General features: G+C 35.6%; 1 protein-coding gene across 4 annotated transcripts in view; it reads right to left on the bottom strand.

Moving 5' to 3' along the window:
• Nucleotides 1-189: 189 nt before the first annotated feature.
• LOC136249400 (uncharacterized) overlaps nucleotides 190-15,648 on the bottom strand; it is a 16,549-nt gene continuing 1,090 nt past the window's right edge. For all 4 annotated transcript variants that reach the window (XM_066041384.1, XM_066041386.1, XM_066041385.1 and 1 more), the window contains 4 exons: nucleotides 12,887-12,937; nucleotides 12,565-12,837; nucleotides 10,961-11,008; nucleotides 190-8,600 (listed from right to left, as the gene is read on the bottom strand). In XM_066041384.1, the coding sequence (XP_065897456.1) occupies nucleotides 247-8,600; nucleotides 10,961-11,008; nucleotides 12,565-12,837; nucleotides 12,887-12,937 (8,726 nt within the window). In that variant the 3' untranslated portion in view covers nucleotides 190-246. The remainder of the gene's footprint in view (nucleotides 8,601-10,960; nucleotides 11,009-12,564; nucleotides 12,838-12,886; nucleotides 12,938-15,648) is intronic.

Genomic DNA, 15,648 nt, shown 5'->3' with positions numbered 1-15,648 from the left:
ATACTTAAAAGTTTCCTGCCAAATTTCTGGTATTAATACTCGAAAGCCTAGAAGGTTACTTGGCATGCATTCTATTAGAGAGTTTTGAAAATTTTCTGGCCAATTCTGGTTCATGATACTTTTGTTTACCCATAACAATGAACAAGCTAAGTAAATTACAGCTACATACTCAGTTATCACAAAACTAAATTTAAGGTGACTACCTATAGAGATAAACATTACAAATATGACATCATGATCATAACTTTACTGGAGTCTACAGCGAGATGGTTCATTATGTGCCATACGGAGTCCTTGGATACATAAGATATTGTTCTTCTTTAGACTATTACTAATAACCAATGCTCCATTATCAGGAATACCACATTCAGAAATATCAAGTTTCTGAAGCGTTTTGTTAACTTGAATGGCTTCGGCAATCTTGCTAGCTCCCTCAACAGATATCTTGTTATGTGACATGTTGAGTGATTGCAATGTGTAATTATTCTTGAGCCATTCAGCCACAGCTGCTACTCCATCATAAGATATGTTGTTATAGGAAAGGTCAAGTGTTACAATCCTCTTATTGTACAAAAGATTTGATACTATCACTGCTCCATTATTCCCAATATCTTTTCTAGATAAGTTAATGTTCTTTTTATCCATGAAATATTCTGTGCGACATAAAAGTGCATCAAATGATGTGGTTGATGCAGTATTTATAGTAACTTTGTCATTTTTCCATGATATTGTGAGGTGTTGTAAGGTTGTGCTGTGTCTAACTGACTCACTGATAACTAATGCTCCATCATCAGGGATACCACAGTTGGAAATATCAAGGTATTGTAGTGTTGTGTTGACTTTAATTACCTCAGCAATCTTGTTAGCTCCCTCAATAGAAATCCAATTATGTGACATGTTTAGTGTTTTCAAGGAGTAATTGTCTTTGAGCCATTCACTTACAGCTGCCAATCCAACATACTTTATGTTATTTTCAGAAAGATTAAGCTCTGTGATGCTCCTGTTATTGTATAAAAGGTTTGAAACTATTACTGCTCCATTATTCCCAATATCTTTTCTAGATAAGTTAATGTTCTTTTTATCCATGAAATATTCTGTGTGACATAAAAGTGCATCAAATGATGTGGTTGATGCAGTATTTATAGTAACTTTGTCATTTTTCCATGATATTGTGAGGTGTTGTAAGGTTGTGCTGTGTCTAACTGACTCACTGATAACTAATGCTCCATCATCAGGGATACCACAGTTGGAAATGTCAAGGTATTGTAGTGTTGTGTTGACTTTAATTACCTCAGCAATCTTGTTAGCTCCCTCAATAGAAATCCAATTATGTGACATGTTTAGTATTTTCAAGGAGTAATTGACTTTGAGCCATTCACTTACAGCTGCCAATCCAACATACTTTATGTTATTTTTAGAAAGATTAAGCTCTGTGATGCTCATGTTATTGTATAAAAGGTTTGAAACTATTACTGCTCCAGTATTATCAATGGCCTTAGATAAGTTAACAATTGCCTTAGATAAGTAGTAAGTGGAATGGAGATTGTACTCTGAAACATCATTTCTAACAGATCTAGAATCATTGGAATGAGATGTTGCAAAAGTAGTACGTGAATATGATACTTTGAGGTTTTGTAATGTTCTGATGTACTTATAAGACTCACTGATAACTAATACTCCATCATCAGGGATACTACATTGCGAAATATCAAGTGCTTGTAGTGTTGTGTCAAGTCGGATGATTTCAGCCATCTTCTTAGCTCCCTCAGTTGTGATCTTATTATATGACATATACAGTGCTTGCAAGGTATTATTTCCCTTAAGACTATCAACAATAACTGTTGTTCCATCACCAGAAATGCCATTATTGGAAATATCAAGTTTATAAAGTGTTTTATTGATTTGCATGACTCCAGCAATCCCTTTAGCTGCTTCATTAGTGATCTCATTATTTGATATGTTAAGTTCTTGTAAAGTTGTACATTCCATCAGACTATTGCTGATGATACCTATTCCATCACCAGCAATACCACAACCAGAAATATCAAGTTTGAGTAGAGTTCTGTTAACTCTAATAACCTCAGCAATCTTGCAAGCTCCTTCAGTATAAATCATGCTATGTGACAAGTTGAGTTCTTGTAAGTGATAATTTTTTATCAGACTGATACTGATATCTGTTAGTTCATTATCAGGAACTTCACAATGCGAAATATAAAGTGTTTGCAGTGCTGTGATAAATCTAACTAATACTGCAATATCTTTAACTACCTTAAAACTGATTTTGTTATTTGACATATTAAGCTCTTTTAAGGCATCATTTTTATTCAGGTTATTACTGATGATTGCTGCTCCGTCATCAAGAATACCACAATTAGAAATATTGAGTTTTTGCAGAGTTAGGTTGAATTTTACAATTTCAGCAATATCCTGAATAGTAATCTTATTATGTGACATATTAAGTTCTTTTAAGGTAGTATTCTTCCTCAGGCTATTGCTGAGGACTTCACATAGAATATTGCAACTACTAACATCAAGCTTTTGTAGCGACATGTTGAATTCTAGTACTTCAGCAATCTCCTTAGCTCCCTCAACACCAATGCAATTTTTTGACATATTGAATACTTTTAAGGTTTTATTATTCTTCAAACTGTTACTAATGACCACTACTCCACTATCATGAATCCCGCAGTCAGAAATGTTAAGCTTTTGCAAAGTTGTGTTAAGTTCAATCACTTTGGCAATTACCTCAGTGTCTTCAGTAAAAAGCTTATTTTTTGAGATATCAAGTTCTTGTAAGGTAGTATTATTTTTGAGACACCTGCATAAACTTGCCAGCCCTTCACCATTTATGTAGCTATCAGAAAGGCTGAGCGTCTTTATTTTTTCATTGTTATACAAAATATTTGAGATTATCAGTGCTCCAGTATACCTAATATGCCTATAGCAACAATTAGATGATGCTGTGTCAAAAGTAACTCGATCATTGTCCCATGATAAAGTGAGATTTTGTAGTGTTTGATTGTAATTACAAGACTCAGTGATGATTACTACTCCATCATCACGAATACCACAATTAGAAATATCAAGTTTTTGAAGTGTTCTGTTGAACATAATAACTTCAGCCATCTTCTTAGCACCTTCTATATTGATTTTGTTATGTGACACATCAAGGTCTTGTAGTGTAGCATTTTTCTTCAGACTATTACTGATGACTACTACTCCAGCACCAACAATACCACAATTAGAAATATTAAGTTTATGAATTGTTGTGTTGGATTGGATAACCTCAGCAATCTTGCTAGCTCCTTCTATAGTGATCTCATTATGTGACATATCAAGTTCTTGTAGTGAAGTACATTCTATCAGACTATCACTGATGACTACTACTCCATCATCAATAATACCGCAATCAGAAATATTAAGTTTATGAAGTGTTGTGTTGAATTGAATAACTTCAGCAATCTTGTGAGCTCCTTCTATAGTGACCTTGTTACCTGACATATTAAGTTCTTGTAGCGAAGTATTGTTCATTATACTATCACTGATAACTACTACGCCATCACCAGAAATGCCACAACATGAAATATCCAGGCTTTGTAATGTAACAATGATTTTAATAACTTCAGCAACCTTGATAGCTCCCTCAATGGTGATTTTGCTGTGTGACATATTGAGTTTCTGTAAGGTGTTGTGTTTCTTGATAAATTCACAGATAAGCATTATTCCTGCATTCTCTGTTAGATCATTATGGGAAATATTGAGTTCCTTTATCTCACTATTATACAAAAGATTTAATACTATTTCTACTTCAACGTTGCCAATCTTCTGCCTAAATAAGTCACAACATGAAACTGCTGTGTTAATAGTAACTTGATCATTTTTCAATGATATGTTGAGTTGTAAACTTTTATTCATTAGAGACCTACTAATGGCCACTACACCATCATCAGGGATATCACAATAAGAAATATCAAGTTTTTGAAGTGTAGTGTTGGATTGAATAACTTCGGCAATCTTTTTAGCTCCCTCAATAGAGATCTTGTTGTGTGACATATTGAGCTCCTTTAAGGTATTATTTTCCTTGAGAAAATCACAGACAGTCAACACTCCATCATCAGTTATATTGTTGTAAGATAAGTCAAGCTCTTTTATGTTAAGTTTACATAAAAGATTAATTACTATTTGTGTTCCACTGTTGCCAATTGCTTTTCTAGATAAATCACAGTTTGAAAATAGACATGCGGTATTAATAATAATTCGATCATCCCCCCATGATATCACCAGTGTTTGCAATATTTTGCTGCTTGCAGTGTATGACTTACTAATGTTTATTGCTCCATCTTCAGGAATACCACAATAGGAAATGTCCAGATGCTGAAGTGTTTTGTTAACTAAAATCAATTCAGCAATCTTGTTACATCCTTCAACAGCAATCTTATTATGTGACATATTCAGTTCTTGTAAACTAACATTCTGCTTGAGAGACTCAATAATAGCGTCAACTCCAATTTCAGAAAAATGGTTGCATGCAATATTTAGTTTCTGTAGTGGATAAATCATTAAAAGATCACTTAATGCAAATATGCCAACATCAGATATTCTATTGTTAGAAATATCCAGATCTTTTACATTAGTACAATTATTATTAAACAATAATGATGTTGCAATGAGTACTTCAGCATCAACTATACCTTCAGACGACAAAGAACAATGGGAACATTGTGCATTTACAGTCAGTATCCCACTTCTAAAAGATTTTGATACCACTATTTCTAGTAATGTGCTGTTTACCTTGAGAGAGTTACTGATAGCTTCCATTCCATCACATGATATATTGTTGTAAGAAATATCAAACTTCTGTAGAGTTGAGTTACTTTCAATGGCCTTTGCTAACTCCTTTGCTCCTTTGCTTGTTATATTGTTTTCAAGTGATAAGTAAAGCACTCGTAGGATGGTGTTATAACATAAACCAAATGCTATCAGGAAAACATCATTGTCATGGATATGGGAAAAAGAAACGTTGCTAGGAATTGTGTGAAATTTATACTTGCCATCATTTAATATGTTAACATCTATTACGCTATCACAGACTGTATTACCCAATGTATTGAGTGGAATTTTTGTGCAAAGCACAATATTTTTTACTTTCTCAAGCCTGAATTTCTTCCATGACAAGTTCAGTGTATTTAGAGTTGTGTTCATAGCCAATACTTCCTTTATTGATGTTACTCCAATTCTTCCTATACCATACAATGTTAGTGAATTAAGTCTTCTATTTGCTTCTAGACTATCTATTATTTCATTAATCTGAAATTCCATTCCATGATCTCCGCAAACTGTTAAATTATTAACTTGACAGTTTCTAATAACAACACAGTACACACCCCATGGAGATGAATCATTTTCACTGAGGTCGACATATTCCAGTGTTGTGTTCCTTATACATGCTGCAAACTGGTTCATCCCTAAAGGAGATATCTTGTTTGATGACAAATTAACTTCCTTTAGTATTCTGTTGTTCTTTATACAGTTACCAATGCTTACCACACCATCATCTGATACTAAGTTGTTTGAAATGTCAAGTTTCTGTAGTGCTGAATTTACTTCAATAGCCTTTGCAATGATCATAGCTCCCTTGCAGGTAATATAATTACAAGATAAATCAAGTTGATTTAATATTTTGTTATTATACAAGCCAAGTGCTATAAAGGCTACTATATCATCATTGATGATCATATTAGACAAGGTGATTTCCTTGGGTGCAGGTCTACAATGACTTTCGTGTAATATGTTGACAACCATTTCTCTGTCGCTGCAGCAAGCAAGTGGGCATTTTGTGTGAAGTAAAATATTCTTCTTATCTTTTGTTCCTTCATCGCTTACTTTAGTCCATGACAAATTCACTCTATTTAAAGTTGTGTTACTACCTAACACTTCTCTAACTACCTCTAATCCAATTCTTCCAATGTTGCACAATGTTAGAGACTGGAGTTTTCTATTTGATCCTAGACTATCTGTTATTTCCTTAACATATCCTTCTATACCATCATCACCACAAACTGTTAGACTACTAACACAACAATGTCTAATGATAGCACAATACACACTCCACGGGGATGAGTCATTTCTACTGAGGTCAATATACCTGATTATTGATGTATTCTTAATGGATTCTAGCAAATATTTCATTCCAATTCTAGTTATAGAACTCAAAGACAAGTCAAGGGCTTTTATGGTGCCATTTTGCTTAAGGCAGTTACCAATGGCTAGTGCTCCATCATCAGTTATTTTGTTGCATGAAATATCTAGTCTCTTCACTGTTGTGTTATTCCATAATACAAATGTTATTAATGCTAGTGCATCATCACTTAAGCCTTTATTAGATAAGTCAATTGCATTGGGTATTGGTCCATAGTAACTATCATCTAATATGTTCATATCCACCACTTTTTCAGCCTTGCACACTGCTACAGTATCACAACACTTTTTTAGTGTGCATCTTGTGTGTAGTAAAATATTCATATTAGTCCTTATTACTTCACTGCAGATTTTCTTCCATGAAAAATAAACTGTATGTAGCGTTGTGTTGGAAACTAAAACTCTTTTAAATGTCTCCAATCCAGTTCTTCCAATACTGCACAGCATTAGTTGATCAAGTCCTTTATTTGCTTCTAGACTATTTGTGATCTCCTTAAAGTGTTCTTCCATTCCGTCATCTCCACAAAGTGTTAAACTACCAACTTGACAATGTTTAATGATCACACAATATACACCCCATGGGGATGCACCATTTCTGTTTAGATCAACATATTTCAATGCTGAAATGTTGCTCTTGTTTTCAACAACATGTTCCAATAACCTGTTCATTCCAATACTTCTAAGATTACAATTGTTTAGGTCTAGAGTTCTCCACTTTGATTTAGTAGAAGCAGACATGAAAAAAATCAACGATGAAATATGATGTGGAAGCAGTGTTACACAACCTAGCTTGATTTTTCCACTACTAAAAATAGAAGAAATTGTTTCTGGCATTTCATCACTTTTTGCCTCCACATAACACTGAAATAAATGCAAACATTTTCTCTTATCATTTTGAATATCCTGAGAAAGTGATTGGTCAACTTGATGATTAACACTACTGCTACCTAGTGTATTGCTTTTACTAGGAAATACATCAACAAATGTTGAAATAAACGAAACAAAAGCAGGTGACTCTATCCCTAAAATACCCACATACATCATCCACATAACATTGAACCGACCATCCCAAAATGTTTGTCCCATTAAAATTGACTGGTGCAAACTAGACAGAGTAGACACATGAAGGGCTGCAAGATACTCTTGTGTTGTGAAGTGAATGAAATTAAAAGAAACAGTGATTCCCATTTCACTGCTTGCAGTGGGATAATGCTGCACAGTTTGCAGTAAGCCAAATCCATTAATGTTTGGACCATCTACAATATCAGGAATTAATTCTTTGACTTCTCTACATGTAAATACTAACTTATTCCTTTGCAATCCATCAAAAGCTAATTTGGCCAATTTCAGGATAACCTCGTAATTTTTCTGAGGCAAATCTTTAAATCCTTTTACTACATGTGCACCAGATGGTAGAAGTTTATGTCTCTTCAAGTGTCGGTATATTGTATGAAGAACAAAGAACTCATTCATTTCAGTTAGAGTATCAGGTTTGCTACCTTTCTCAAAAAGGTATAACAGAATTGCTAAATGAAGTGGAATATAACAAAGGCTGTTGATCATAGGATGCTGTGTGAGGTACATTTGAAGCTTTTGTTTTTCATCTGGCAAATTTTTGAGTGATAGTGAAATGTACTGCTCTCTTTCTTCTTTGGCAAAGCCAAGAACTTCAATTCTACTGTCTACTATTTCATGCAAAAACAGTGTGGCTGATGGTCGTGAAGTAACAACTACTGTGGACTTGTAAACTATCAAACCAAGTTCCTCATTTTTCGCAATAAGGATTTCAATAAATGACTTTCTCTGTGTTGAGGCAGGAAATTCATCAAACCCATCTAAAATAAATGCTATATTTTTGCCTCGTGATTCTTTAACAAACCTCAACAAATCTGAAGACACTTCTTCAGAAGTAAACAACTGTAGGAAATCCTTGAGTGACCCTACTTTGTGTACCCTTGGATCTCTAAGGTAGACTAAGAACACTAGTTTATAATCTTTTAACAGTTTACCATTAGCCCAGAGATAGGCAATCTCTTTAGCTAGTACAGTTTTTCCTATTCCAGGTGCTCCTTCTATGAGAATATGTTTAGGTGGTTCATCAGAGTCAGTACCAGTTACTGCTTGGTCAGTAGAATATGCTCTAAATATTTCATTGACGTCCTTAGTGACCCTGGAATGTGATGATGTTAACTTATCTAACACAGTATGAGCATCTTCTTGTTCAGATTCTTTAAATATTCTTATCAATTCTTGTTGCGTTGTTTTTCCTCTACAGTGCATTAGCGCAACACTGACAATTGATTTAGGTTGGTTTGGTGGCCATTGCTCTTCCTGAGGTTTCTGTCTATGTGTTTTGTAACGATGACATAAATCATTACGTAGATCATCAACTACTGGGGGCACTACACATGAAACAATCATTGCATGATATTTAATATTTATAACTGACATTATTCATTATCACAAAAACTAAACATAAAACTTTCAAACAGTTCAGTGTATTCTACAAATGCTACATAAAATAATACCACATAAGAGAGCTGGTAAAAATAGCATATCACCCATAATTTGGCATGCTCTGCACTCCTTTATCCTACTGAAGTGATTTGTACAGTGGAGTTTCCCACCAGGTAGGGTAGGTACATACCAAGCTTCAACAAATTGCTTCAGCCATTCTCTACATAATATACAAGTACACAGAAAAATTTGGAATTTTCAACTGGAGTAGGGACCATAGCACATCGATAAAAAGTACTGAAACAAGCTGGAGTATAGTACACAATATTAAATCACAGTAAAACAATAAGAAGTGTTATATCCCTACTGTGCATTTCCATTATGGTACCTTGAGCACAGTAGGGATATAACATTTCTTATTGTTTTAATGTGATTTAATATCGTGCACTATACTCCAGCTTGTTTCAGTACTTTTTATCGATGTGCTATGGTCCCTACTCTAGTCAAATTTTTCTGTGTACTTGTTTGTTAACTTTTTTTGTAAGTAATTATGACTTGGTGAACCCACGCACAGTGGCACCGCGTGCCTTAATTATCGTCTGAAAAGTGAAGTATCCATTACGCTTCGTTGTCAGCTATGTTCAACCTGTTCCACAGCATTTCAGAACTAGAACTGTTCAAAAAGCACCTCTGCAATCCATGCATACCAAGAGAAATGGTGCCGCGCGCCCCAGTTATATCAACTATCGTCTGAAAAGTCAGTATCCATTATGCTTTGTTGTCGGCTATGTTCAACTCGCTACACAGAAGTACGAATCAAGAACTGTTCGAAAAGCACCTCTGCAATCAGAGTAGCCACTATGAAAAATACAGACGATTTCAGTTTCGAAGGGAAGCCATCACATGCTACCACCAAATTGACACTTTTCGCTGTCAGCAAAGATGAATGGGACACAAAGGAGGACACTGGTAATTTCATGAAGAATGCATTGTACATACTGCGGTATGCCAAAAGGCACCTCTCAGGCCGAAGGGACATTGAACAGTGAAAAAATCAAACCCGTAGCCTTAGCCGTTATCGAGTTATGCTCGTCTGAAAGCATCAGTCAGTCAGTCAGTTACTTACTCAGTCAGTCAGTAGAAAATCCCATTAAATAATTATTGTCGAAAATTCTGTAGCAACTTATTGAAAGTGTTTCGGGTCAATCTGAAGGCTTATTTGGACTTAATTTTACCTAACCAATACTGCCTCATCGTCGTCTGGGAAAATTGAGGCTGGTTTTTGGGTGATATTATTTCGTGGGCCATGCCTACTCCTTTGTGGTCCCTACTATACAGTAACTATTGTACCATATGATAAAACACCATGCAAATTTGGGGTTGTTTTTCTTCATTATTAAACTCTTTTCTATTCTTCTTTTAGCGCACTTTGCAAAAGCAACCACAAAACGTGAACACATTGGATCTAATGGTGTGAAATTCAGTACCAATTTCTATACAAATCTGGTAAACACTGACAGAATTATGACTGATTATTCAAGTAAAGATGGACTGATTTTCTATCATACACATAGTGTAAACCACTGGAAAAACAATTTGAAAATCAACCCACCAACAGAACAATCATCAAAATACAATCGTTTTGAGGTTTGAAGGAAGTCAGGATAATAACAGCAGAGTTATGATGTAAAAACAAAACATGTGTAACAGGCATTTGTTCGAGTTCTGTCAGCAAAAAATAACATTACTTGAAATGATTATGAGGCAAATTGTTGGAGAGAATGATGGTATGAAAGATCATAGAAAAGCCTTTCAGTGGATTAGAAGAGTAAGAATGCATGTAATGAGTGCGTGATCAAGATATTCTAATAGTACAGTCACCCTATTAGAGCATTCAGCTAAAAAGGTCACTCTAATAAGGCATTCAGCTATGTAGTATGTAAAAGGTCATCCTACATGACATTCACCTACACAAAATAAGTGTGTGATCAAGATACTCTAACCTTCAGATATGCAAAAGGTCACCCGAATAGAGCATTCAGCTAAGCAGTATATAACAAGTCATCCTGTATGGCATTCGGCAACACAAAAGTCACCCTGTAGTGAGTTCCACTGCATGACAAGGCACTCTGTAGAAATTATGACTGAACTTCTGTACAGAGTTTAGATACGTCATGCATAGTTAAATCTGTGACAGAGTTAGAGCTCTCTATTCCAGCCCTTATTAGTAGAACTACATCAGTACATGCACATGTACCATATTATAATGCATGTACGTGAAGTACAGTTCAACACAAAATCTTACCTTTAAAATCATCAACACTTGACTGGTTCCTGATCACAAATATAGGACCTACACAATCATAACCACTAATATATCATCATAATTGCTTTAAAGTATGACATTATCATATAGAACATACAGCATCATACAGTACGATAGTAACTGTATAGTAGGGACCACAAAGGAGTAGGTGTGGCCCACAAACTAGCATCACCCAGAAACCAGCCTCAATTTTTCCTGACGACGATAGGGCAGTATTGGTTAGGTAAATCTAAGCCCAAAAAGCCTTCAGATCGACCCAATATGCTTTCAACAAGTCGCTACGGAATTTTTTTTTAAATTTATTCAACGGAATTTTTTATTGACTGACTGACTGATGTTTTCAGAAAAGCGTACCTCGATAATGGCTGCAGCTAGGGGCTTGATTTTTTCACTGTTTGGCATCGCTTCGGCCCGAGATGTGGCCGCAGTACGTACCACGTATTCTTCATGGACTTACCGTTGTCCTCCTTTGTGTCTCATTCATCTTTGCTGACAGCGCAAGGTGTTGATTCGGTGGTACGTAGCTATAGCTAGCCGCGGAATGGCTTCTCTAGGTTTGTATCGGAAACTGTTCGTATTTCCATAGCGGCTATTTTGATTGCAGAGATGTAATTCTCTTGGCATTTCATGATTCTTAATAGGACAACAAAGTGCACTGATGAATACTTTGGCGATAGCGCATGATGGCTTCCCTAGGTTTGTATAACGGAAATCGTCCGTAATTTTCATAGTGGCTATTTTGATTGCAGAGGCGCATTTCAAACAGTTCTTGATTCGTAATGCTGTGTAGCTATAATTTTGTTCAATTCCAAAAAAGTAGGAACTTTCCCACCAAGCTATGCTGTAATACCATCACTCATCTCCTGTTTCACTACTTTTTATTGCATAGATCCCTACTTCAATTATATAAAATACTAGTATTATACACAAGACAAAATTATTCCCATAAACGGTTTACCCTGTAGCCATGACAGAAGTTTGATCTTTTTACATGAATAAGCATTCATAGCACCGTGGACACTTATCAGATTTCCTGCAATCTTAGTGCATAAATTCACCTTTATATGCTCTTTATTTGTGCAAAATTTCAAGGTAATCGAATTATGTATTTGCGTTTTTGCAATGTGTGCAAAAATAATAATCTAGGCCCCATAGACCCCTTAAGAAGAAAAAAAGAAACTTTGGCTGTTCATACAAATGGTAGAAATAAATTTGCTATGTGGCCTACTCACCTGGTAGACAGCTACAAAATGGTGTGCTTTGGAGAAGGGAACATGGAGCTACGCGGGCATGAAAATCACGCTTTTGTTTTTCCTGTCAACGTGTGACACCAGCTTTCTTGGCCCACAACATACTGTGTGTCTTGACATAATTATATTTGACTGTATCATAAAAACACTATTGAAGAGAGCATGCACATCCAGTGGTAAGATACACAGTGCATAGTGAGGAGTTCGATCCCCTTATGGCATTACAATTTTTAGGTGCTCGCACTTCGACTGTTCTATTACTGGTCGGCCACCTTCATAGTATATGTACCTACCATACAAACTAATGATCACTACTACACTAAACATCCTCACCATATATATCATCAACTGGATCAAGACCAGATTGTTGCCGTCGCACATTAGTAAGAGCAACTTCCAATGTTCTCCAAGTAGCATTAGCAGTCCCTTTTAACCACTTGTCCAGAGTTTTCTGAAAGCAAATCTTACTTTGCCCAAGATTATCTTTCTCAATGATATTTAACTCATCAATGTCCAAGTCCAACTCAGTGCCAATATCTTTCCATTCAGCTGCATATCTACTGATAACATATCTGTTGAGATCTTTCATCATTGGAGTATCATCCTCTACAGGCCACAGTATTAGACATGACTACATACAATATTATTTACTCACTATTTTCAATTTGATCAATCATTATTACACTCTCCAGTGTTGCTAAAGTTCCTACAGTAGAGAACATTACTTTTTGTAAACAGCACACATCTCTGGTTGATATTATTTGTTGCTGTTTCTTATATTTACATTTTTTATTAGTAATTTAATTTTAAACTTAAAACAGGAAATTTATCTCCTTACCAACCAAGTACCTCTAACATTATTCTGGTAGCCTAGACTATGTTCTTGTGGGTTTGTGCATTGATAGTCTGTTGACTAGTGCAAAAATCACCTAATTTTCAAAGCTGTTGTCTGGTACAGTGGTTTTGTGACCCTCATTAGCTGTACCATATTAAAACCCTCTATTGTGAATTGTCAACTAAAAATATCAAAACAGTAGCAGTCATTTAGTTGCTATATACTTAAAGCACAGTCATGCATGTGTACGCAAAATGTAATATGAGGGGGAAGTGTCGAGAAACTAATAAAGGACAAAGCAAAGCTCAGTGGTGTACCAGTCTCAAGACTGTATTTCAGGGATGCATCGTACTTCTAGTTATCTCTTCAGAGTGTTCACCTCAAGTATTAAAACTGCTTCAGTATTAGGACCAGTTTGGCTACTTTTAGCAATTTACAATGTCATGTACAGATCAACCATGCCTGTTAATGGAGTTATTTTTGAAAAATAAAATTGGCATTATTATTATTTTTATAACTGCACATATCTACCCAAGTATAACTATCTAGTAGAGATCACTACAACAAGAAGTTCTTAAACAAAAGGATCGTCACTTGAAGCGCAATTTTTTTTAGCTAATGTAGGGATCAAAGGGTAGGTAAAAACAGTGGACCTGGGGACCAAGGACCCAGGGATCCAACTCTTCTTGGAATTTTACATGCTTCACAATATTCTATGCTTGTACTAGGTACCTCTGCAAGTAGTCTTGCATGGCCAATCCACTTTTCTGTCACGGTGTCTCACACGATGTTTAAACCAATTAGAAATTATAAGCGCCTCTGAAAAAATGTCTGAAGCTGACTGCATTATTTTCTCAGTATTTATAAACACTGCCCGCCCAGTAATAATAATAAATTTATAGGCTACTTCCACACTGCACTATGAACATACTAGTCTACGTATGTCGCCTAGCTACTAAAGTTTAGAAACATTGTGCAAATGCACCATGTAGCAGTCTGGTTGTTGAGCTGCTGGACTGAAACTTAGTAATCGCTATTTCCCCTGAATATTGCACAATGTTTCTAAACTTTAGTAGCTAGGCAACATAATAGATTATTATGCTCATTGTGCAGCAGGCAAGTGGACTATAAATGCAGACACTTTTTCAGAGGCACTTATTTGGTTTAAACATTGTGTGAGACACTGTGATGGGGAACAAGTGGATTGGCCATGCAAGACTACTAGTACAAGTATAGAATATTGTGAAGTGTATAAAATACCAAAAAGAGTTGGATCCTCATGGGTCCCTGGTCCCGGGTCCACTGTTTTTACCTACCCGGTATTAAATTTGCAATTTAGATGATGATCCTCTTGTTTAAGGTAATGATCCCTACTAGCTTGTAAAACTCCCAATTTTTTTCAAACATTTTTGCAATATAATTCATCAACTTCTACATCAAAGGAAAGAATGGTGCCAGAAGGATGGGACTATATACCCCAGTACAAAAAAAGTAGCCATTTTACTGCCCTATACACGGAGAACAATATGTGAAGCTACCCTGCATACTGTTGGAAGCATAGTGCAAAAATTACGATTTTAAAAAAATTCTTATGTGATAAGAAATACCACAAAACCATTGTACTCTACTGCTAGAGGAAGACAAAGGTAAGTCCAAGATGCGTGCATTGTACACTATTCTGAAAGCATCTGTCAGGTCTAACAGTGAAAAATCAAGCCCTTAGCAGTAGCTATTGAGTATATTATGCTAGTCTGGAGGCATCAATCAGCCATAGTCATTTCTCATCAAATTTCAATAGGGAAAACTAATATATCACCAATACCATAGCTAGCACAATAATCTTAGGACATGTCACACTCACATTCTAGCATTTATGACTAAAACAATGTTGAAGAAAGAGTAACAGCCAATGTGCCTAATTAACATGTTGAAAAATGCGATCAAAAAACACCAGTCCAGTGGTCCATTCCAGTGTTTGTACCTTCCCAATGTGCCTAACAAAAGTGTTGAAAATGCTATCTAAAACACCAGTCCAGTCCAGTGTTTGTACCTTCCCATTCTTCCTTACTGGAGCATGCATATACCGCCAAATAACAGCTCATGACATCATTGTGAATAAAGTCCATTGCTGTAGTACTGTATATTAGAGATCATGAAGATTTGCACATTCTCACAAAAAAAAATAGTAACCAGAAATCAACCTCACAACTTCTTGGCAGCATTGGTATAATCAAGTCTATAAGTCCCTTCAGTGCGACCCGAAATGCTTCCAATACAAGAGTGCTGAATTTTATTTTTTGTATCAAGTGCCTCCTTGGTGCCTTTCTACCAAATCATTCTATTATGCAGATAAAAATTATGCGCATGTATGATGATACTAACTAAGCCAATGTGTACATAAAAAAGGTAGTGGCATATATGTCATTTCAACATCTAGTCACAGAAATTTTTTACACTAGCTGTGTCTTCTAACAGTTGATCCAGAGTATCTCTCTTCAATACTGCTTACATTTGCGGCCGGATCAAACATGGACATTAAAACATTTGCTATCAATATACACATTAAACTTTGAAACAGGGAA

The sequence above is a fragment of the Dysidea avara genome, chromosome 3 (genome assembly GCF_963678975.1).
Source record: "Dysidea avara chromosome 3, odDysAvar1.4, whole genome shotgun sequence".
Taxonomy (NCBI): Eukaryota; Metazoa; Porifera; class Demospongiae; order Dictyoceratida; family Dysideidae; genus Dysidea; species Dysidea avara.
This window is presented reverse-complemented; position numbering and strand designations above follow the sequence as displayed.